Genomic DNA, 26,522 nt, shown 5'->3' with positions numbered 1-26,522 from the left:
TTTTATTTCGTTATCGTTTGCCCGTAGCAGCCAATCAAATTCAGCGATGATGCGCCAAACAGGACGTGAGGCCTTATCTCAGCAACCATTTGCTCTGTTGACATCAAACTTCTACCACAGACTCATGATCAAGTCTGTAAGAAGCCCAGGAAGTCTGGTGCACTTCCACCCAGAGGGGGCGCTATAAGTACAAAAACTGCATTTTGCTCATAACTTTGGAGCCGTTGCTTCAAATTGGACAAATGAGGTACCGTTGGAATCCCTGGATGAAGACGAGTTAATTTCAAACACCAAACTTGGTCTATGGACTCATGATGCCTTCCTGAGCAGCCGCAGGCTTACCTGCTGTTCTGCTAGACCCCGCCATCGCTGCTTGCAGCTATATTTATTATTGATCTACTTTCCGCTGCAATTGAAGTCTATGGCAGCCCCATTAACGCAATGGTAAAAAGTTGTGAAATTTGGCACATCTAATTAGGACAGTCCCATTAGCAAATTCAACAAATTTCGTGCCCAAATTCAAAACTCTCTAGCGCCACCAACATGTCAAAGTTTGAAGCCCATTCAGCTAAATAACTTTTGACTCGTTCATCCAAATTTCAAAAACAACATATCGCTGGAATCCTTGGATCATGACGAGTCCAACGCACCCTATGACGTCATTTTCCGTCTAACTAGATTTTCCGCCATCTTGGATTTTGTTGAAAACCTTCAAAAAGTTTCACAGGTCACAAATTTTGACCAATTCTCATGAAAATTGGCACACAGTATCTTTGGACGAATCCGCACAAAGGATACGAAGCGGATTTTTCAATTTCGACTTTGTTCACCCATTACAACCAATCAAAGTTAACGGCGACAACGCCAAAAAGGACGTGAGGCCATATCTCAGCAACCGGTTGGTCTTTTGACATCAAACTTATGACACTGACTCATAACTCGAGCCTTAACAGGCCTAAGATTTTTAGTGATCTTTGACCTATAGGTGGCGCTATATTTAGTAAAAATGCATTTTTGCTCATAACTTTAAACCTGGTTGTCCAAATATCACAAATCAGGTACCGTTGGAGTCCCTGGATATAGCCGAGGTCAATCAATCTCATGACGTCATGCGCGCCATCTTGGATTGTCCGCCATTTTGAATTATATCAAAAACCTTCAAAACGCATTACAGGTCACCCAGATTGTCTGCTTTCCACGGGACTTGACATATAGAATGTTCAGACCAAGCCTCACAAGATCTATCATGTTGATTTTTTTATTTCGTTTCCGTTTGCCCGTAGCAGCCAATCAAATTCAGCAATGATGCGCCAAACAGGACGTGAGGCCGTATCTCAGCAACCATTTGCTCTTTTGACATCAAACTTCTAACACAGACTCGTGATCAAGTCTGTAAGAGGCCCAAGAAGTCTGTTGCACTTCCACCCAGAGGGGGCGCTATAAGTGGCAAAATTGCATTTTGCTCATAGCTTTGGAGCCGTTGTTTCAAATTGGACAAATGAGGTACTGTTGGAATCCCTGGATGATGACGAGTTAATTTCAAACGCCAAACTTGGTCTATGGACTCATGATGCCTTCCTGAGCAGCCGTATGCTTACCTGCTATTCTGCTAGACCCCGTATCGCTGCTTGCAGCTATATTTAGGGGTCTAGCAGCGAAGCTGCAGAACCCTATTGTTTTAGTAGTTTTTCTTATTATTAGGGGTCTAGCAGCGAAGCTGCAGAACCCTATTGTTTTAGTAGCTTTTCTTATTAGGGGTCTAGCAGCGAAGCTGCAGAACCCTATTGTTTTAGTAGCTTTTCTTATTATTCTTCTACTTTCCGCCACCATTGAAGTCTATGGCAGCCCCATCAACGCAATGGTAAAAAGTTGTGAAATTTGGCCCATATCTTTAGGACAATCCCATTAGCAAATTCAACAAATTTGGTGACCAAACTCAAAACTCTCTAGCGCCACCAACATGTCAAAGTTTGAAGCCCATTCAGCTAAATAACTTTTGACTCGTTGATCCAAATTTAAAAAACAAGGCATCGTTGGAATCCTTGGATCATGACGATTCCAACGCACCCTATGACGTCATTTTCCGTCTGACTAGATTTTCCGCCATCTTGGATTTTGTTGAAAACCTTCAAAAGGATTCTTCGTTCACACATTTTAACCGATTCTCATGAAAATTGGCACACAGTATCTTTGGACGAATCCGCACAAAAGTTAGGAAGCGGATTTTTCAATTTCGACTTTGTTCACCCACAATAACCAATCAAATTTGGCGGCGACTACGCCAAAAAGGACGTGAGGCCATATCTCAGCAACCAGTTGGTCTATTGACATCAAACTTATATCACAGACTTATAACTCAATCCCTAACTGGCCCAAGAATTGTGGTTATCTTTGACCTATAGGTGGCGCTATATTTAGCAAAAATGCATTTTTGAGCATATCTTTGGACCCGTTTGTCCAAATTTCACATAAGAGGTACCGCTGTAATCCCTGGATATATCCGAGGTCAACCAATCCTATGACGTCATGTGCACCATCTTTAATTGTCCGCGATTTTTAATTATATCAAAAACCTTCAAAACGCATTACAGGTCACCCAGATTGTCTGATTTCCACGGGACTTGACATATAGAATTTTCAGACTGAGCCTCACATTAGCTTTCAAGTGGTATTTTTTAATTCGCTACCGTTTGCCCGTAGCAGCCAATCAAACTCAGCGATGACGCGCCAAACAGGACGTGAGGCCATATCTCAGCAACCAAATAATCTTTTGACATCAAACTTCTAATACAGACTCATGACCAAGTCTGTATGAAGCCCAAGAAGTCTGGTGAACGTCCACCCAGTGGGGGCGCTATAAGTACAAAAACTGCATTTTGCTCATAGCTTTGGAGCCGTTGGTTCAAATTGGACAAATGAGGTACCGTTGGAATCCCTGGATGAAGACGAGTTCATTTCAAATGCCAAACTTGGTCTATGGACTCATGATGCCTTCCTGAGCAGCCGCAGGCTTACCTGCTATTCTGCTAGACCCCGTATCGCTGCTTGCAGCTATATTTATTAGGGGTCTAGCAGCGAAGCTGCAGAACCCTATTGTTTTAGTAGCTTTTCTTATTATTATTAGGGGTCTAGCAGCGAAGCTGCAGAACCCTATTGTTTTAGTAGCTTTTCTTATTATTCTTCTACTTTCCGCCACCATTGAAGTCTATGGCAGCCCCATTAACGCAATGGTAAAAAGTTGTGAAATTTGGCCCATATATTTAGGACAATCCCATTAGCAAATTCAACAAATTTGGTGCCCAAACTCAAAACTCTCTAGCGCCACCAACATGTCAAAGTTTGAAGCCCATTCAGCTAAGTAACTTTTGACTCGTTGATCCAAATTTCAAAAACAAGGCATCGTTGGAATCCTTGGATCATGACGATTCCAACGCACCATATGACGTCATTTTCCGTCTGACTAGATTTTCCGCCATCTTGGATTTTGTTGAAAACCTTCAAAAGGATTCTTCGTTCACACATTTTAACCGATTCTCATGAAAATTGGCACACAGTATCTTTGGACGAATCCGCACAAAAGTTAGGAAGCGGATTTTTCAATTTCGACTTTGTTCACCCACAATAACCAATCAAATTTTGCGGCGACTACGCCAAAAAGGACGTGAGGCCATATCTCAGCAACCGGTTGGTCTTATGACATCAAACTTATACCACAGACTCATAACTCGATCCCTAACAGGCCCAAGAATTGTGGCCATCTTTGACCTATAGGTGGCGCTATATTTAGCAAAAATGCATTTTTGCTCATATCTTTGGACCCGTTTGTCCACATTTCACAAATGAGGTACCGTTGTAATCCCTGGATATATCCGAGGTCAACCAATACGATGACGTCATTCGCGCCATCTTGGATTTACCGCCATTTTGAATTATGTCAAAAACCTTCAAAACGCATTACAGGTCACCCAGATTGTCTGATTTCCACGGGACTTGACATATAGAATCTTCAGACTGAGCCTCACATAAGCTTTTCAGTGATATTTTTTAATTCACTACCGTTTGCCCGTAGCAGCCAATCAAACTCAGCGATGACGCACCAAACAGGACGTGAGGCCATATCTCAGCAACCATTTGATCTTTTGACATCAAACTTCTAACACAGACTCATGACCAAGTCTTTAAGAGGCCCAAGAAGTCTGTTGCACTTCCACCCAGTGGAGGCGCTATAAGTAGACAAACTGCATTTTGCTCATAGCTTTGGAGCCGTCTGTTCAAATTGGACAAATGAGGTACCGTTGGAATCCCTGGATGAAGACCAGTTCATTTCAAACACCAAACTTGGTCTATGGACTCACGATGCCTTCCTGAGCAGCCGCAGGCTTACCTGCTATTCTGCTAGACCCCGCCATCGCTGCTTGCAGCTATATTTATTATTATTCTTCTACTTTCCGCCACCATTGAAGTCTATGGCAGCCCCATTAACGCAATGGTAAAAAGTTGTGAAATTTGGCCCATATCTTTAGGACAGTCCCATTAGCAAATTCAACAAATTTGGTGCCCAAATTCAAAACTCTCTAGCGCCACCAACATGTCAAAGTTTGAAGCCCATTCAGCTAAATAACTTTTGACTCGTTGATCCAAATTTCAAAAACAAGGCATCCTTGGAATCCTTGGATCATGACGATTCCAACGCACCCTATGACGTAATTTTCCGTCTGACTAGATTTTCCGCCATCTTGGATTTTGTTGAAAACCTTCAAAAGGATTCTTCGTTCACACATTTTGACCGATTCTCATGAAAATTAGCACAGAGTATTTTAGGACAAATCCGCACAAAAGTTAGGAAGCGGATTTTTCAATTTCGACTTTGTTCACCCATTATAACCAATCAAAGTTGGCGGCGACTACGCCAAAAAGGACGTGAGGCCATATCTCAGCAACCGGTTGGTCTATTGTCATCAAACTTTTATCACAGACTCATACCTCGATCCCTAACAGGCCCAAGAATTGTGGCCATCTTTGACCTATAGGTGGCGCTATATTTAGCAAAAATGCATTTTTGCTCATAACTTTACACCTGTTTGTCCAAATATCACAAATCAGGTACCGTTGGAGTCCCTGGATATAGCCGAGGTCAATAAATCTCATGACGTCATGCGCGCCATCTTGGATTGTCCGCCATTTTGAATTATGTCAAAAACCTCCAAAACGCATTACAGGTCACCCAAATTGTCTGATTTCCACGGGACTTGACATATAGAATGTTCAGATCAAGCCTCACAAGAGCTATAATGTGTATTTTTTTATTTTGTTTTCCTTTTGCCCGTAGCAGCCAATCAAACTCAGCGATTACGCGCCAAACAGGACGTGAGGCCATATCTCAGCAACCATTTGCTCTTTTGACATCAAACTTCTAACACAGACTCATGATCAAGTCTCTAAGAAGCCCAAGAAGTCTGGTGCACTTCCACCTAGAGGGGGCGCTATAAGTAGAAAAACTGCATTTTGCTCATAGCTTTGGAGCTGTTGGTTCAAATTGGACAAATGAGGTACCGTTGGAATCCCTGGATGATGACGAGTTAATTTCAAACGCCAAACTTGGTCTATGGACTCATGATGCCTTCCTGAGCAGCCGTATGCTTACCTGCTATTCTGCTAGACCCCGTATCGCTGCTTGCAGCTATATTTAGGGGTCTAGCAGCGAAGCTGCAGAACCCTATTGTTTTAGTAGTTTTTCCTATTATTAGGGGTCTAGCAGCGAAGCTGCAGAACCCTATTGTTTTACTAGCTTTTCTTATTATTATTATTATTCTTCTACTTTCCGCTGCAATTGAAGTCTATGGCAGCCCCATTAACGCAATGGTAAAAAGTTGTGAAATTTGGCACATCTATTTAGCACATTCCCATTAGCAAATTCAACAAATTTCGTGCCCAAATTCAAAACTCTCTAGCGCCACCAACGGGTCAAAGTTTGAAGCCCATTCAGCTAAATAACTTTTGACTCGTTGATCCAAATTTCAAAAACAAGGCATCGTTGGAATCCTTGGATCATGACGAGTCCAACGCACCCTATGACGTCATTTTCCGTCTAACTAGATTTTCCGCCATCTTGGATTTTGTTGAAAACCTTAAAAAATTTTCACAGGTCACAAATTTTGACCAATTCTCATGACAATTGGCACAGAGTATCTTTAGACCAATCCGCACAAAAGTTGCTCGTTTTTTACTTCAAATTTGACTTTGTTCAACCAGTACATCCAATCAAAGTTGATGGCGACTACGCCAAAAAGGACGTGAGGACATATCTCAGCAACAGTTTCATCTTTTGACATCAAACTCATAACACATATTCATAACTCGATCTCGAAGAGGCCCAAGAATTTTGGAGACCTTTGACCTATAGGTGGCGCTATATTTAGAAAAAATGCATGTTTGCTCATATCTTTGGACCCGTTTGTCCAAATTTCACAAATGAGGTACCGTTGTAATCCGTGGATATAGCCGAGGTCAACGAATCCTATGACGTCATTCGCGCCATCTTGGATTGTCCGCCATTTTGAATTATGTCAAAAACCTTCAAAACGCATTACAGGTCACCCAGATTGTCTGATCTCCACGGGACTTGACATATAGAATCTTCAGACCATGCCCCACAAGAGCTATCATGTGAAATTTTTATATTCACTTCCGTTTGCCCGTAGCAGCCAATCAAACTCAGCGATGACGCGCCAAACACGACGTGAGGCCATATCTCAGCAACCATTTAATCTTTTGACATCAAACTTCTAATACAGACTCATGACCAAGTCTGTATGAAGCCCAAGAAGTCAGGTGCACTTCCACCCAGTGGGGGCGCTGTAAGTACAAAAACTGCATTTTGCTCATAGCTTTGGAGCCGTTGGTTCAAATTGGACAAATGAGGTACCGTTGGAATCCCTGGATGAAGACGAGTTCATCTGAAATACCAAACTTGGTCTGTGGACTCATGATGCCCTCCTCAGCAGCCGCAGGCTTACCTGCTGTTCTGCTAGACCCCGCCATCGCTGCTTGCAGCTATATTTATTATTGATCTACTTTCCGCTGCAATTGAAGTCTATGGCAGCCCCATTAACGCAATGGTAAAAAGTTGTGAAATTTGGCATATCTATTTAGCACATTCCCATTAGCAAATTCAACAAATTTCGTGCCCAAATTCAAAACTCTCTAGCGCCACCAACGGGTCAAAGTTTGAAGCCCATTCAGCTAAATAACTTTTGACTCGTTGATCCAAATTTCAAAAACAAGGCATCGTTGGAATCCTTGGATCATGACGATTCCAACGCACCCTATGACGTCATTTTCCGTCTGACTAGATTTTCCGCCATCTTTGATTTTGTTGAAAACCTTAAAAAATTTTCACAGGTCACAAATTTTGACCAATTCTCATGAAAGTTGGCACAGAGTATCTTTAGACCAATCCGCACAAAAGTTGCTCGTTTTTTACTTCAAATTTGATTTTGTTCAACCAGTATCTCCAATCAAAATTGATGGCGACTACGCCAAAAAGGACGTGAGGCCATATCTCAGCAACAGTTTAATCTTTTGACATCAAACTCATAACACATATTCATAACTCGATTTTGAAGAGGCCCAAGAATTTTGGAGACCTTTGAACTATAGGTGGCGCTATATTTAGAAAAAATGCATTTTTTCTCATATCTTTGGACCCGTTCGTCCAAATTTCACAAATGAGGTACCGTTGTAATCCGTGGATATAGCCGAGGTCAACGAATCCTATGACGTCATTCGCGCCATCTTGGATTGTCCGCCATTTTGAATTATGTTAAAAACCTTCAAAACGCATTACAGGTCACCCAGATTGTCTGATCTCCACGGGACTTGACATATAGAATCTTCAGACCAAGCCTCACTACAGCTATCACCTGGAATTTTTTATTTCGTTTCCCTTTGCCCGTAGCAGCCAATCTAACTCAGCGCTGACACGCCAAATAGGACGTGAGGCCATATCTCAGCAACGATTTAATCTTTTGACATCAAACTTATAACCCAGAGTCATGACCAAGTCTCTAAGAGGCCCAAGAAGTCTGGGGAACCTCCACCCACAGGGGGCGCTATAAGTAGCAAAATTGCATTTTGCTCATAGCTTTGGAGCTGTTGGTTCAAATTGGACAAATGAGGTACCGTTGCAATCCCTGGATGAAGACGAGTTCATCTCAAACACTAAACTTGGTCTGTGGACTCATGATGCCCCTCCTGAGCAGCCGCAGGCTTACTTGCTGTTCTGCTAGACCCCGTATCGCTGCTTGCAGCTATATTTATTATTATTCTTCTACTTTCCGCCACCATTGAAGTCTATGGCAGCCCCATTAACGCAATGGTAAAAAGTTGTGAAATTTGGCACATCTATTTAGCACATTCCCATTAGCAAATTCAACAAATTTGGAACCCAAATTCAAAACTCTCTAGCGCCACCAACATGTCAAAGTTTGAAGCCCATTCAGCTAAATAACTTTTGACTCGTTGGTCCAAATTTCAAAAACAAGGTATCGTTGGAATCCTTGGATCATGACGAGTCCAACGCATCCTATGACGTCATTTTCCGTCTGACTAGATTTTCCGCCATCTTGGATTTTGTTGAAAACCTTCAAAAGGATTCTTCGTTCACACATTTTGACCGATTCTCATGAAAATTAGCACAGAGTATCTTTGGACGAATCCGCACAAAAGCTAGGAAGCGGATTTTTCATTTTCGACTTTGTTCACCCATTATAACCAATCAAAGTTGGCGGCGACTACGCCAAAAAGGACGTGAGGCCATATCTTAGCAACCGGTTGGTCTATTGTCATCAAACTTATATCACAGACTCATAACTCGATCCCTAACAGGCCCAAGAATTGTGGCCATCTTTGACCTATAGGTGGCGCTATATTTAGCAAAAATGCATTTTTGCTCATATCTTTGGACCCGTTTGTCCAAATTTCACAAATGAGGTACCGTTGTAATCCCTGGATATATCCGAGGTCAACCAATACGATGACGTCATTCGCGCCATCTTGGATTTACCGCCATTTTGAATTATGTCAAAAACCTTCAAAACGCATTACAGGTCACCCAGATTGTCTGATCTCCACGGGACTTGACATATAGAATCTTCAGACCAAGCCTCACAAGAGCTATCACCTGGAATTTTTTATTTCGTTTCCCTTTGCCCGTAGCAGCCAATCTAACTCAGCGCTGACACGCCAAATAGGACGTGAGGCCATATCTCAGCAACAATTTGATCTTTTGACATCAAACTTATAACCCAGACTCATGACCAAGTCTGTAAGAGGCCCAAGAAGTCTGGGGAACTTCCACCCACAGGGGGCGCTATAAGTAGCAAAACTGCATTTTGCTCATAGCTTTGGAGCCGTTGGTTCAAATTGGACAAATGAGGTACCGTTGCAATCCCTGGATGAAGACGAGTTCATCTGAAACACTAAACTTGGTCTGTGGACTCATGATGCCCCTCCTGAGCAGCCGCAGGCTTGCCTGCTGTTCTGCTAGACCCCGCCATCGCTGCTTGCAGCTATATTTATTATTCTTCTACTTTCCGCCACCATTGAAGTCTATGGCAGCCCCATTAACGCAATGGTAAAAAGTTGTGAAATTTGGCCCATATCTTTAGCACATTCCCATTAGCAAATTCAACAAATTTCGTGCCCAAATTCAAAACTCTCTAGCGCCACCAACATGTCAAAGTTTGAAGCCCATTCAGCTAAATAACTTTTGACTCGTTGATCCAAATTTAAAAAACAAAGCATCGTTGGAATCCTTGGATCATGACGATTCCAACGCACCCTATGACGTCATTTTCCGTCTGACTAGATTTTCCGCCATCTTGGATTTTGTTGAAAACCTTCAAAAGGATTCTTCGTTCACACATTTTAACCGATTCTCATGAAAATTAGCACAGAGTATCTTAGGACAAATCCGCACAAAAGTTAGGAAGCGGATTTTTCAATTTCGACTTTGTTCACCCAGTACATCGAATCAAAGTTGACGGCGACTACGCCAAAAAGGACGTGAGGCCATATCTCAGCAACCGGTTGGTCTTTTGACATCAAACTTATACCACAGACTCATAACTCAATCCCGAAGAGGCCCAACAATTATAGTGATATTTGACCTATAGGTGGCGCTATTTTTAGCAAAAATGCATTTTTGCTCATATCTTTCGACCCCTTGGTCCAAATTTCACAAATGAGGTACAGCTGGAATCCCTGAATATAGCCGAGGTCAACCAATCCTATGACGTCATTCACGCCATTTTTGATTGTCCGCCATTTTGAATTATGTCAAAAACCTTCAAAATGCATTACAGGTCACCCAGATTGTCTGATTTCCACGGGACTTGACACATAGAATGTTCAGACCAAGCCTCACAAGAACTATTATGTGGAATCTTTTATTTAGTTTCCCTTTGCCCGTAGCAGCCAATCAAATTCAGCGATGATGCGCCAAACAGGACGTGAGGCCATATCTCAGCAACCATTTAATCTTTTGACATCAAACTTCTAACACAGACTCATGACCAAGTCTGTATGAAGCCCAAGAAGTCAGGTGCACTTCCACCCAGTGGGGGCGCTATAAGTAGAAAAACTGCATTTTGCTCATAGCTTTGGAGCCGTTGGTTCAAATTGGACAAATGAGGTACCGTTGGAATCCCTGGATGAAGACGAGTTCATCTGAAATACCAAACTTGGTCTATGGACTCATGATGCCCTCCTGAGCAGCCGCAGGCTTACCTGCTGTTCTGCTAGACCCCGCCATCGCTGCTTGCAGCTATATTTATTATTCTTCTACTTTCCGCCACCATTGAAGTCTATGGCAGCCCCATTAACGCAATGGTAAAAAGTTGTGAAATTTGGCACATCTATTTAGGACATTCCCATTAACAAATTCAACAAATTTCGTGCCCAAATTCAAAACTCTCTAGCGCCACCAACATGTCAAAGTTTCAAGCCCATTCAGCTAAATAACTTTTGACTCGTTGATCCAAATTTAAAAAACAAGGCATCGTTGGAATCCTTGGATCATGACGAGTCCAACGCACCCTATGACGTCATTTTCCGTCTGACTAGATTTTCCGCCATCTTGGATTTTGTTGAAAACCTTCAAAAGGATTCTTCGTTCACAAATTTTAACCGATTCTCATGAAAATTAGCACTAAGTATCTTTGGACGAATCCGCACAAAAGCTAGGAAGCGGATTTTTCAATTTCGACTTTGTTCACCCACAATAACCAATCAAAGTTGGCGGCGACTACGCCAAAAAGGACGTGAGGCCATATCTCAGCAACCATTTGGTCTATTGACATCAAACTTATATCACAGACTCATAACTCAATCCCTAACAGGCCCAAGAATTGTGGCTATCTTTGACCTATAGGTGGCGCTATATTTAGCAAAAATGCATTTTTTAGCATATCTTTGGACCCGTTTGTCCAAATTTCACATATGAGGTACCGCTGTAATCCCTGGATATATCCGAGGTCAACGAATCGTATGACGTCATGTGCGCCATCTTTAATTGTCCGCCATTTTGAATTATATCAATAACCTTCAAAACGCATTACAGGTCACCCAGATTGTCTGATTTCCACGGGACTTGACATATAGAATTTTCAGACTGAGCCTCACATGAGCTTTCAAGTGGTATTTTTTAATTCGCTACCGTTTGCCCGTAGCAGCCAATCAAACTCAGCGATGACGCGCCAAACAGGACGTGAGGCAATATCTCAGCAACCATTTGATCTTTTGACATCAAATTTATAACACAGACTCATGGCTAAGTCTTTAAGAGGCCCAAGAAGTCTGGGGAACTTCCACCCACAGGGAGCGCTATAAGTAGCAAAAATGCATTTTGCTCATAGCTTTGGAGCCGTTGGTTCAAATTGGACAAATGAGGTACCGTTGGAATCCCTGGATGAAGACGAGTTCATCTCAAACACTAAACTTGGTCTGTGGACACATGATGCCCCTCCTGAGCAGCCGCAGGCTTACCTGCTATTCTGCTAGACCCCGCCATCGCTGCTTGCAGCTATATTTAGGGGTCTAGCAGCGAAGCTGCAGAACCCTATTGTTTTAGTAGCTTTTCTTATTAGGGGTCTAGCAGCGAAGCTGCAGAACCCTATTGTTTTAGTAGCTTTTCTTATTATTCTTCTACTTTCCGCTGCAATTGAAGTCTATGGCAGCCCCATTAACGCAATGGTAAAAAGTTGTGAAATTTGGCCCATATTTTTAGGACCATGCCATTAGCAAATTCAACAAATTTCGTGCCCAAATTCCAAACTCTCTAGCGCCACCAACATGTCAAAGTTTGAAGCCCATTCAGCTAAATAACTTTTGACTCGTTGGTCCAAATTTCAAAAACAAGGTATCGTTGGAATCCTTGGATCATGACGATTCCAACGCACCCTATGACGTCATTTTCCGTCTGACTAGATTTTCCGCCATCTTGGATTTTGTTGAAAACCTTCAAAAAGTTTCACAGGTCACAAATTTTGACCAATTCTCATGAAAATTGGCACACAGTATCTTTGGACGAATCCGCACAAAGGATACGAAGCGGATTTTTCAATTTCGACTTTGTTCACCCAATACAACCAATCAAAGTTAACGGCGACAACGCCAAAAAGGACGTGAGGCCATATCTCAGCAACCGGTTGGTCTTTTGACATTAAACTTATGACACTGACTCATAACTCGATCCTTAACAGGCCTAAGAATTTTAGTGATCTTTGACCTATAGGTGGCGCTATATTTCGCAAATATGCATTTTTGCTCATAACTTTACACCTGTTTGTCCAAATATCACAAATGAGGTACCGTTGGAGTCCCTGGATATAGCCGAGGTCAATCAATCTCATGACGTCATGCGCGCCATCTTGGATTGTCCGCCATTGTGAATTCCATCAAAATCCTTCAAAACGCATTACAGGTCACCCAGATTGTCTGATTTCCACGGGACTTGACATATAGAATCTTCAGACTGAGCCTCACATGAGCTTTCAAGTGGTATTTTTTAATTCGCTACCGTTTGCCCGTAGCAGCCAATCAAACTCAGCGATGACGCGCCAAACAGGATGTGAGGCCATATCTCAGCAACCATTTAATCTTTTGACATCAAACTTATAACACAGACTCATGACCAAGTCTTTAAGAGGCCCAAGAAGTCTGGTGAACGTCCACCCAGTGGGGGCGCTATAAGTAGAAAAACTGCATTTTGCTCATAGCTTTGGAGCCGTTGGTTCAAATTGGACAAATGAGGTACCGTTGGAATCCCTGGATGAAGACGAGTTCATTTCAAACACCAAACTTGGTCTATGGACTCATGATGCCTTCCTGAGCAGCCGCAGGCTTACCTGCTATTCTGCTAGACCCCGTATCGCTGCTTGCAGCTATATTTATTATTGATCTACTTTCCGCTGCAATTGAAGTCTATGGCAGCCCCATTAACGCAATGGTAAAAAGTTGTGAAATTTGGCACATCTAATTAGGACAGTCCCATTAGCAAATTCAACAAATTTCGTGCCCAAATTCAAAACTCTCTAGCGCCACCAACATGTCAAAGTTTGAAGCCCATTCAGCTAAATAACTTTTGAGTCGTTGATCCAAATTTCAAAAACAACATATCGCTGGAATCCTTGGATCATGACGAGTCCAACGCACCCTATGACGTCATTTTCCGTCTGACTAGATTTTCCGCCATCTTGGATTTTGTTGAAAACCTTCAAAAAGTTTCACAGGTCACAAATTTTGACCAATTCTCATGAAAACTGGCACACAGTATCTTTGGACGAATCCGCACAAAGGATACGAAGCGGATTTTTCAATTTCGACTTTGTTCACCCATTACAACCAATCAAAGTTAACGGCGACAACGCCAAAAAGGACGTGAGGCCATATCTCAGCAACCGGTTGGTCTTTTGACATCAAACTTATGACACTGACTCATAACTCGATCCTTAACAGGCCTAAGAATTTTAGTGATCTTTGACATATAGGTGGCGCTATATTTAGCAAAAATGCATTTTTGCTCATAACTTTACACCTGTTTGTACAAATATCACAAATCAGGTACCGTTGGAGTCCCTGGATATAGCCGAGGTCAATAAATCTCATGACGTTATGCGCGCCATCTTGGATTGTCCGCCATTTTGAATTATATCAAAAACCTTCAAAACGCATTACAGGTCACCCACATTGTCTGCTTTCCACGGGACTTGACATATAGAATGTTCGGACCAAGCCTCACAAGAGCTATCATGTTGATTTTTTTATTTCGTTATCGTTTGCCCGTAGCAGCCAATCAAATTCAGCGATGATGCGCCAAACAGGACGTGAGGCCTTATCTCAGCAACCATTTGCTCTGTTGACATCAAACTTCTACCACAGACTCATGATCAAGTCTGTAAGAAGCCCAGGAAGTCTGGTGCACTTCCACCCAGAGGGGGCGCTATAAGTACAAAAACTGCATTTTGCTCATAACTTTGGAGCCGTTGCTTCAAATTGGACAAATGAGGTACCGTTGGAATCCCTGGATGAAGACGAGTTAATTTCAAACACCAAACTTGGTCTATGGACTCATGATGCCTTCCTGAGCAGCCGCAGGCTTACCTGCTGTTCTGCTAGACCCCGCCATCGCTGCTTGCAGCTATATTTATTATTATTAGGGGTCTAGCAGCGAAGCTGCAGAACCCTATTGTTTTAGCTGTTTTTCTTATTATTATTCTTCTACTTTCCGCTGCAATTGAAGTCTATGGCAGCCCCATTAACGCAATGGTAAAAAGTTGTGAAATTTGGCCCATATCTTCAGGAACATCCCATTAGCAAATTCAACAAATTTCGTGCCCAAATTCTAAACTCTCTAGCGCCACCAACGGGTCAAAGTTTGAAGCCCATTCAGCTAAATAACTTTTGACTCGTTGATCCAAATTTAAAAAACAACATATCGCTGGAATCCTTGGATCATGACGAGTCCAACGCACCCTATGACGTCATTTTCCGTCTGACTAGATTTTCCGCCATCTTGGATTTTGTTGAAAACCTTCAAAAAGTTTCACAGGTCACAAATTTTAACCAATTCTCATGAAAATTGGCACACAGTATCTTTGGACGAATCCGCACAAAGGATACGAAGCGGATTTTTAAATTTCGACTTTGTTCACCCAATACAACCAATCAAAGTTAACGGCGACAACGCCAAAAAATACGTGAGGCCATATCTCAGCAACCGGTTGGTCTTTTGACATCAAACTTATACCACAGACTCATAACTCAATCCCGAAGTGGCCAAAGAATTATAGTGATATTTGACTTATAGGGGGCGCTATTTTTAGCAAAAATGCATTTTTGCTCATATCTTTCGACCCCTTAGTCCAAATTTCACAAATGAGGTACAGCTGGAATCCCTGAATACAGCCGAGGTCAACCAATCCTATGACGTCATTCACGCCATTTTTGATTGTCCGCCATTTTGAATTATGTCAAAAACCTTCAAAATGCATTACAGGTCACCCAGATTGTCTGATTTCCACGGGACTTGACACATAGAATGTTCAGACCAAGCCTCACAAGAGCTATCATGTGGAATTTTTTATTTCGTTTCCCTTTGCCCATAGCAGCCAATCAAACTCAGCGATGACGCGCTAAACAGGACGTGAGGCCATATCTTAGCAACCATTTGATCTTTTGACATCAAACTTCTAACACAGACTCATGACCAAGTCTTTAAGGGGCCCAAGAAGTATGGTGAACTTCCACCCAGAGGGGGCGCTATAAGTAGAAAAACTGCATTTTGCTCATAGCTTTGGAGCCGTTGGTTCAAATTGGACAAATGAGGTACCGTTGGAATCCCTGGATGAAGACGAGTTCATTTCAAACACCAAACTTGGTCTGTGTACTCACAATGCCTTCCTGAGCAGCCGCAGGCTTACCTGCTATTCTGCTAGACCCCGCCATCGCTGCTTGCAGCTATATTTAGGGGTCTAGCAGCGAAGCTGCAGAACCCTATTGTTTTAGCTGTTTTTCTTATTATTAGGGGTCTAGCAGCGAAGCTGCAGAACCCTATTGTTTTAGTAGCTTTTCTTATTATTCTTCTACTTTCCGCTGCAATTGAAGTCTATGGCAGCCCCATTAACGCAATGGTAAAAAGTTGTGAAATTTGGCACATCTAATTAGGACAGTCCCATTAGCAAATTCAACAAATTTCGTGCCCAAATTCTAAACTCTCTAGCGCCACCAACATGTCAAAGTTTGAAGCCCATTCAGCTAAATAACTTTTGACTCGTTGATCCAAATTTCAAAAACAACATATCGCTGGAATCCTTGGATCATGACGAGTCCAACGCACCCTATGACGTCATTTTCCGTCTGACTAGATTTTCCGCCATCTTGGATTTTGTTGAAAACCTTCAAAAAGTTTCACAGGTCACAAATTTTAACCAATTCTCATGAAAATTGGCACACATTATCTTTGGACCAATCCGCACAAAGGATACGAAGCGGATTTTTCAATTTCGACTTTGTTCACCCAATACAACCAATCAAAGTTAACGGCGACAACGCCAAAAAGGACGTGAGGCCATATCTCAGCAACCGGTTGGTCTTTTGACATCAAACTTATGACACTGTCTCATAACTCGATCCTTAACAGGCCTAAGAATTTTAGTGATCTTTGACCTATAGGTGGCGCTATATTTAGCAAAAATGCATTTTTGCTCATAACTTTACACCTGTTTGTCCAAATATCACAAATCAGGTACCGTTGGAGTCCCTGGATATAGCCGAGGTCAATAAATCTCATGACGTCATGCGCGCCATCTTGGATTGTCCGCCATTTTGAATTATATCAAAAACCTTCAAAACGCATTACAGGTCACCCAGATTGTCTGCTTTACACGGGACTTGACATATAGAATGTTCAGACCAAGCCTCACAAGATCTATCATGTTGATTTTTTTATTTCGTTTCCGTTTGCCAGTAGAAGCTAATCAAACTCAGCAATGACGCGCCAAACAGGACGTGAGGCCATATCTCAGCAACGATTTAATCTTTTGACATCAAACTTATAACCCAGACTCATGACCAAGTGTGTAAGAGGCCCAAGTAGTCTGGGGAACTTCCACCCAGAGGGGGCGCTATAAGTAGAAAAACTGCATTTTGCTCATAGCTTTGGAGCCGTTGGTTCAAATTGGACAAATGAGGTACCGTTGGAATCCCTGGATGAAGACGAGTTCATCTCAATCACCAAACTTGGTCTATGGACTCATGATGCCGTCCTGAGCAGCCGCAGGCTTACCTGCTATTCTGCTAGACCCCGTATCGCTGCTTGCAGCTATATTTAGGGGTCTAGCAGCGAAGCTGCAGAACCCTATTGTTTTACTAGCTTTTCCTATTATTATTATTATTATTATTATTGATCTACTTTCCGCTGCAATTGAAGTCTATGGCAGCCCCATTAACGCAATGGTAAAAAGTTGTGAAATTTGGCATATCTAATTAGGACAGTCCCATTAGCAAATTCAACAAATTTCGTGCCCAAATTCAAAACTCTCTAGCGCCACCAACATGTCAAAGTTTGAAGCCCATTCAGCTAAATAACTTTTGACTCGTTGATCCAAATTTCAAAAACAACATATCGCTGGAATCCTTGGATCATGACGAGTCCAACGCACCCTATGACGTCATTTTCCGTCTAACTAGATTTTCCGCCATCTTGGATTTTGTTGAAAACCTTCAAAAAGTTTCACAGGTCACAAATTTTGACCATTTCTCATGAAAATTGGCACACAGTATCTTTGGACGAATCCGCACAAAGGATACGAAGCGGATTTTTCAATTTCGACTTTGTTCACCCATTACAACCAATCAAAGTTAACGGCGACAACGCCAAAAAGGACGTGAGGCCATATCTCAGCAACCAGTTGGTCTTTTGACATCAAACTTATGACACTGACTCATAACTCGATCCTTAACAGGCCTAAGAATTTTAGTGATCTTTGACCTATAGGTGGCGCTATATTTCGCAAATATGCATTTTTGCTCATAACTTTACACCTGTTTGTCCAAATATCACAAATGAGGTACCGTTGGAGTCCCTGGATATAGCCGAGGTCAATCAATCTCATGACGTCATGCGCGCCATCTTGGATTGTCCGCCATTTTGAATTATATCAAAATCCTTCAAAACGCATTACAGGTCACCCAGATTGTCTGATTTCCACGGGACTTGACACATAGAATGTTCAGACCAAGCCTCACAAGAGCTATCATGTGGATTTTTTTATTTCGTTTCCCTTTTCCCGTAGCAGCCAATCAAACTCAGCGATGACGCGCCAAACAGGACGTGACGCCATATCTCAGCAACCAATTAATCTTTTGACATCAAACTTCTAACACAGACTTATGACCAAGTCTGTATGAAGCCCAACAAGTCTGGTGCACTTCCACCCAGAGGGGGCGCTATAAGTAGCAAACATGCATTTTGCTCATAACTTTGGAGCCGTTGGTTCAAATTCGACAAATGAGGTACCGTTGGAATCCCTGGATGAAGACGAGTTCATCTCAAACACCAAACTTGGTCTATGTACTCATAATGCCTTCCTGAGCAGCCGCAGGCTTACCTGCTATTCTGCTAGACCCCGCCATCGCTGCTTGCAGCTATATTTATTATTATTCTTCTACTTTCCGCTGCAATTGAAGTCTATGGCAGCCCCATTAACGCAATGGTAAAAAGTTGTGAAATTTGGCACATCTAATTAGGACAGTCCCATTAGCAAATTCAACAAATGTCGTGCCCAAATTCAAAACTCTCTAGCGCCACCAACATGTCAAAGTTTGAAGCCCATTCAGCTAAATAACTTTTGACTCGTTGATCCAAATTTCGAAAACAAGGCATCGTTGGAATCCTTGGATCATGACGAGTCCAACGCACCCTATGACGTCATTTTCCGTCTAACTAGATTTTCCGCCATCTTGGATTTTGTTGAAAACCTTCAAAAAGTTTCACAGGTCACAAATTTTGACCAATTCTCATGAAAATTGGCACACAGTATCTTTGGACGAATCCGCACAAAGGATACGAAGCGGATTTTTCAATTTCGACTTTGTTCACCCAATACAACCAATCAAAGTTAACGGCGACAACGCCAAAAAGCACGTGAGGCCATATCTCAGCAACCGGTTGGTCTTTTGACATCAAACTTATGACACAGACTCATAACTCGATCCTTAACAGGCCCAAGAATTATAGTGATCTTTGACCTATAGGTGGCGCTATATTTAGCAAAAATGCATTTTTGCTCATAACTTTACACCTGTTTGTCCAAATTTCACAAATGAGGTACCGTTGTAATCCGTGGATATAGCCGAGGTCAACGAATCCTATGACGTCATTCGCGCCATCTTGGATTGTCCGCCATTTTGAATTATGTCAAAAACCTTCAAAACGCATTACAGGTCACCCAGATTGTCTGATCTCCACGGGACTTGACATATAGAAGGTTCAGATCAAGCCTCACAAGAGCTATCATGTTGATTTTTTTATTTCGTTTCCGTTGGCCCGTAGCAGCCAATCAAACTCAGCGATGACGCGCCAAACACGACGTGAGGCCATATCTCAGCAACCATTTAATCTTTTGACATCAAACTTCTAATACAGACTCATGACCAAGTCTGTATGAAGCCCAAGAGGTCTGGTGCACTTCCACCCAGTGGGGGCGCTATAAGTAGAAAAACTGCATTTTGCTCATAGCTTTGGAGCCGTTGGTTCAAATTGGACAAATGAGGTACCGTTGGAATCCCTGGATGAAGACGAGTTCATTTCAAACACTAAACTTGGTCTGTGGACACATGATGCCCCTCCTGAGCAGCCGCAGGCTTACCTGCTGTTCTGCTAGACCCCGCAATCGCTGCTTGCAGCTATATTTATTATTATTCTTCTACTTTCCGCTGCAATTGAAGTCTATGGCAGCCCCATTAACGCAATGGTAAAAAGTTGTGAAATTTGGCACATCTAATTAGGACAGTCCCATTAGCAAATTCAACAAATTTCGTGCCCAAATTCTAAACTCTCTAGCGCCACCAACATGTCAAAGTTTGAAGCCCATTCAGCTAAATAACTTTTGACTCGTTGATCCAAATTTCAAAAACAACATATCGCTGGAATCCTTGGATCACGACGAGTCCAACGCACCCTATGACGTCATTTTCCGTCTAACTAGATTTTCCGCCATCTTGGATTTTGTTGAAAACCTTCAAAAAGTTTCACAGGTCACAAATTTTGACTAATTCTCATGAAAATTGGCACACAGTATCTTTGGACGAATCCGCACAAAGGATACGAAGCGGATTTTTCAATTTCGACTTTGTTCACCCTTTACAACTAATCAAAGTTAACGGCGACAACGCCAAAAAGGACGTGAGGCCATATCTCAGCAACCGGTTGGTCTTTTGACATCAAACTTATGACACTGACTCATAACTCGATCCTTAACAGGCCTAAGAATTTTAGTGATCTTTGACCTATAGGTGGCGCTATATTTAGCAAAAATGCATTTTTGCTCATAACTTTACACCTTTTTGTCCAAATATCACAAATCAGGTACCGTTGGAGTCCCTGGATATAGCCGAGGTCAATCAATCTCATGACGTCATGCGCGCCATCTTGGATTGTCCGCCATTTTGAATTATATCAAAAACCTTCAAAACGCATTACAGGTCAGCCAGATTGTCTGCTTTCCACGGGACTTGAGATATAGAATGTTCAGACCAAGCCTCACAAGAGCTATCATGTTGATTTTTTTATTTCGTTTCCGTTTGCCCGTAGCAGCCAATCAAATTCAGCGATGATGCGCCAAACAGGACGTGAGGCCGTATCTCAGCAACCATTTGCTCTTTTGACATCAAACTTCTAACACAGACTCATGATCAAGTCTGTAAGAGGCCCAAGAAGTCTGGTGAACGTCCACCCAGAGGGGGCGATATAAGTAGCAAACATGCATTTTGCTCATAACTTTGGAGCCGATGGTTCAAATTGGACAAATGAGGTACCGTTGGAATCCCTGGATGAAGACGAGTTCATCTCAAACACCAAACTTGGTCTATGTACTCATAATGCCTTCCTGAGCAGCCGCAGGCTTACCTGCTATTCTGCTAGACCCCGCCATCGCTGCTTGCAGCTATATTTATTATTGATCTACTTTCCGCTGCAATTGAAGTCTATGGCAGCCCCATTAACGCAATGGTAAAAAGTTGTGAAATTTGGCACATCTAATTAGGACAGTCCCATTAGCAAATTCAACAAATTTCGTGCCCAAATTCTAAACTCTCTAGCGCCACCAACATGTCAAAGTTTGAAGCGCATTCAGCTAAATAACTTTTGACTCGTTGATCCAAATGTCAAAAACAACATATCGCTGGAATCCTTGGATCATGACGAGTCCAACGCACCCTATGACGTCATTTTCCGTCTGACTAGATTTTCCGCCATCTTGGATTTTGTTGAAAACCTTCAAAAAGTTTCACAGGTCACAAATTTTGACCAATGCTCATGAAAATTGGCACACAGTATCTTTGGACGAATCCGCACAAAGGATACGAAGCGGATTTTTCAATTTCGACTTTGTTCACCCATTACAACCAATCAAAGTTAACGGCGACAACGCCAAAAAAGACGTGAGGCCATATCTCAGCAACCGGTTGGTCTTTTGACATCAAACTTATGACACTGACTCAAAACTCGATCCTTAACAGGCCTAAGAATTTTAGTGATCTTTGACCTATAGGTGGCGCTATATTTAGCAAAAATGCATTTTTGCTCATAACTTTACACCTGTTTGTCCAAATATCACAAATCAGGTAACGTTGGAGTTCCTGGATATAGCCGAGGTCAATCAATCTCATGACGTCATGCGCGCCATCTTGGATTGTCCGCCATTTTGAATTATATCAAAAACCTTCAAAACGCATTACAGGTCACCCAGATTGTCTGCTTACCACGGGACTTGACATATAGAAGGTTCAGACCAAGCCTCACAAGAGCTATCATGTTGATTTTTTTATTTCGTTTCCGTTTGCCCGTAGCAGCCAATCAAATTCAGCGATGATGCGCCAAACAGGACGTGAGGCCGTATCTCAGCAACCATTTGCTCTTTTGACATCAAACATCTAACACAGACTCATGATCAAGTCTGTAAGAGGCCCAAGAAGTCTGGTGAACGTCCACCCAGAGGGGGCGCTATAAGTAGCAAACATGCATTTTGCTCATAACTTTGGAGCCGTTGGTTCAAATTGGACAAATGAGGTACCGTTGGAATCCCTGGATGAAGACGAGTTCATCTCAAACACCAAACTTGGTCTATGTACTCATAATGCCTTCCTGAGCAGCCGCAGGCTTACCTGCTATTCTGCTAGACCCCGCCATCGCTGCTTGCAGCTATATTTTCTTACTTATTCTCACATCTGCATGATAACTGGCGTACAGAAGATTGTTCTATGTGTTCATAGTTTATGTCCATGATCTGGTCCATGATTTTTTTGGTACTGGGGGATTTGTATTGCACTAAAACATTGTATTGTGGTTTTGTTTAATAATTTCAAACCTTCTGTCATAAAGCTTGGATATCAGTGTCAAGTGCAATGACATAAAAGCTACTATGCCTACACCGATCAATTGTTATGTAACATTACATTACCATGGGAGGCAGTTACATGCACGGACTGCAACTGCTCAGATATCCAGCATGAAACTGACATATCCGGGTTATTTTCTGATATAATTAAAGCGCTGTTGGAGGCTAGCCTGCCTTGCTATGTATGTAATGCTATGATTAAAATTAGGCCCGGTTGGAACACATACGTGTCTCAATATCATGCTGAAGCCCACGAAGCTACTACTTCTTGGGCTCTTGCAGGTAAACCTAGACAGGGTCCTATATTTGAACATAGAAAGTTGACAAATGGAAAATATAAATATGCTATACGATTCATTAAAAAGAACAAGCAAATCATGAGGGCTGATTCATTGGCTAAAAAGCTGGTAGGTAAAGACACAAAAGCTTTTTGGAAAGAGGTAAAAACTATTGATAATGGTAAACCTTCCCTTGCACAGTAGATGTCATCAAATCTGATTGTAGATCATTGGCAACAGTACTATAGCAAGGTATTTACCTGTGTTCAGATTGAACCCTACCAGGTTGACAATGTTGGTTTTGTAGAAACAATATACTACCATTATATTGTGAAATGGATAGTGTAGAGGTAAGATTGCCACCTTTCATGAGGGTGACCTGGGTTCAAATCCCCTGCATGGAAGGTCCTGAAGGGTCCTTAGGCAAGTCCCCCTTACCCTACCTGTGTAAGTCGCTGTGGATAAAAGTATCTGCTAAATGCATAAACATATACATATTAATCAGCCCTAAAGAAACAAGGAAAATAAGTGTATCTGTAAAACATTAGCCTAGGTTTGCACACAACACGAGTTTAAAACGCATCATAGTGATGATAAACAGAACATCAACAATCAAACCTGATCATCGTCATCACTCTCTAAGTCGGAGTCCCGAGAGGAAAAACCTGAAAGCAAAGGAGTTCGTTGAGTCATTTGAATGATTTGGTGAGACACGGACTTAGGGAACAATACAGCAGCTGCAAGGAGTCAAGATACACAATCCAATAATGCCTGTGAGGAGGGAGAGAATTAGAGCCTTCCATTTGTCAAACGTAGAATCAAGCCAAACTGTAAGGGAGAATTTTTGGCCTGTTCTTCTCTAAGAGAGTGAAGGCCTTCCCGAGCTCTGATTACAGAGCCATCCGGAGCCGTATTATTAGGAATGAAAGTTTGTTTAGCATTTTTCTTTCTTTCTCTTAATTCACTTTCCTTTTTCCAACATTATATACCTTTCTTACATTCTTCCAACTGTTCACAATATTTAAACCTCATTTTCTCTCTTTCTCATATTCACAAAAAACTTTTCTTCTAATTTTCTTATATCTGAGAACAACCATTGTAACCATCAGGTGGAAAACCCAAAATTTCTATCCTTTAAACCATATTTATTTTTCATTTCATCATGCTTGGGTTCCCCGAGAGGGTAAAAAGTCTGAGAACCTGTTTCTCATTCTCGGACTTGGAATGGGGGAATACATTCCTTCACTCAAAGGACGTCTCCAATGAGGACCTTAATCTGTACTCACACTACTTCGGACTGCTTCAAAAGTTTCACCCGTGAAATCTCTGTCTCACTAATGACTCAACTGGGAAAACCCTCTTTTCTAAAAATAGAAAGCAATCTTATGTCTTATGTGGAGACAGTATGATTCTACATACTGTTATTCAGATGGTGTAGTGTAACTTTAGAGAACATCAGCTGAATGACATAGATTTAATCTGGTATACAAGAAGTTTAGTGAACACCCTGTACTAATGTCTGCTCCTTTTTTCTTCTGTACGTTCAGTCAGGTTCCCATGTTTGTGCAGATCCAACAGAAGTGGAGACGGATATATGCTGGAGAGTGCCAAGGGCCAGGTGTGCGTACTGACTTTGAGATTGTCCAACTCCGCAAAGTGCCAAGCCAATACAACCACTTGTCTGGTCTTCTTGATATCTTCAAATCAAAGATAGTAAGTGCCACGGAACAAAGTACGTAAGACAAGGTGAAAACCAACTAGAAAAAGCTGTTCCTGCGAAACAGCAGTGAGAGTGCTGATGCGCTGAATGGGGATAGTTGACCATGCTAAAAAAGCGGAAAAAAACAGTTGCTGAACTCTTGGTTGAAGGAATTTGAAGTTGAAATAACAATAGTGGAATGATTTAAACCTATCGGAAAAGCGGAAGATTTGATGAAAAAGCTGACCCATTTGGTAATAGCCAAATGAAAGTATGTAGAAGTAGTTAGGTTGATAAGAGGAGAAAGAGTTGAAATGTGAAATTTGCATCAACTCTGCATAAAATGTGAAAAGTATAAAAGTTAGAAACACCAAAAGTCAAAGCTGGCTTTACAGCATTCTCACAATTACTGTATATGGCTGAACTTCTAAGTGACTCTGTGATATTAAAGGCAGTTTGTTTAGGGGGTAATTAATGCCTATGACATCAAATACACAAATCCTTATATTGTGCATATGTGCTGGCGTTAGGGATGCAACGGTACTCGGTAGAATATTGAACCATTCGGTCCACTATGCACGGGACAATACACCCTTATGGACCGCGGGTTTTTGGCTTTGAAATTAATTTTGCGCTGATGCTCTACAGGCCACTGCATGTGCTTGTCCATGCAGGTGAAAAGCCCTCCCCTCGAGTTCATGTCCAATCACTGTTGTGCCTCCACCCACGCACCTCCTGTCAATCACACTGTTGTGACTGGAGGCGGGTTCAAACTGCAGCTCGCACACGAAAGAGAAAGGAAAACAAAGAGGCATGGCCAGCACGAGCGGAGGAGTTGAGAGCAGTGGTGGACTAGCCATCGGGAGCCCCAGCACATTTCCAGGTGGCCTGGCCGCAGAACTGGCCTGTTTGGCGATTGCCGATGGTCGTTGGGCCATCTAGTGGGGGCTGGTCTCTGGTCTAGAGGGCTGGGCTAACAGAGTCTAACAGCAGAGTAATGTTCCGTTAATTAGACTAATTTACATTGCAGCTTGCATTGAGAGGGCGGCGTTTGTGTGCTGAGACTAATGGTGCGTTCAAGTTATACGCGAATGTTGGAATTTCTGAGCTCCGAGTCAGAATTTTAATTTTACCATTTGAAAGTTGTGTTTAGTAACTGTTAACTTGAAAAAAAAGTGTTATATTATTCAGTACACCAGTGACACTGGTAGGTTTACAGTTTTTCCTGACAAGCAAAATAAAGAGAGAATTTTGGGAGAAAAAAACATTGTTCTCTTTACGCACAAAACACGTACCCCAGTTTTTCGGTACGGGCCGTATCATGGGTTACCTGTGTCGTTGCACCGCTAGCTGGCGTCAATTTTGGTAATGAGTAACATAATCATATAGTAATGTGTTTAGAGCACTCGTATTACTTTTTTGCAGTAACTGCAAATGTTGCTCAGGTCAGTTTCTTTTGAAGAAAATTCCGGATGCACTCTGTCTCCCCTCTACTTCTCAGTTGTCAGTTCAGCACATGTGTGGTAGAGGAGGAAAACATCGAAAACATGCAGGGCAGTGGGTCACGAGGACCGGAGTTTAAAAACACTGCCCTAAACGAAGCCTAGCTTTTATTTTGACTAAAGCTGCCACTCCCAGACAAATAAATGAAAATGTTGCTGGTCATATGGTGAAGGTGGTTTTACTAACAACTGTAGAGTTGCCATCTTTCTGTAGGATCATTATTAGAATTGCTGGAGCTTGTTTAGTGGGAGGCACTGAACCATACACTCTTGGTTTTGTTATTTGCAAACTTGATTGCTAATAAAGCACCGCAGAGGGGGTTTTGTACCTGCAATTCTTATTTGCTAGCAGAGCTTTAGATTATAA

At 42.1% G+C, this 26,522-nt stretch overlaps 1 protein-coding gene across 3 annotated transcripts in view; it reads left to right on the top strand.

Annotated features, from left to right (window-relative positions):
• rab3gap1 (RAB3 GTPase activating protein subunit 1) overlaps positions 1–26,522 on the top strand; it is a 178,217-nt gene that overhangs the window by 75,365 nt on the left and 76,330 nt on the right. For all 3 annotated transcript variants that reach the window (XM_072373584.1, XM_072373583.1, XM_072373585.1), the window contains one exon: positions 24,502–24,667. In XM_072373584.1, the coding sequence (XP_072229685.1) occupies positions 24,502–24,667 (166 nt within the window). The remainder of the gene's footprint in view (positions 1–24,501; positions 24,668–26,522) is intronic.

Source organism: Leuresthes tenuis, unplaced genomic scaffold (genome assembly GCF_036924035.1).
Source record: "Leuresthes tenuis unplaced genomic scaffold, fLeuTen1.0.hap1 SCAF_20, whole genome shotgun sequence".
Classification (NCBI taxonomy): Eukaryota; Metazoa; Chordata; class Actinopteri; order Atheriniformes; family Atherinopsidae; genus Leuresthes; species Leuresthes tenuis.
Note: the sequence above shows the minus strand (reverse complement) of the source record. Positions and strands in the feature narration are given on the sequence as shown.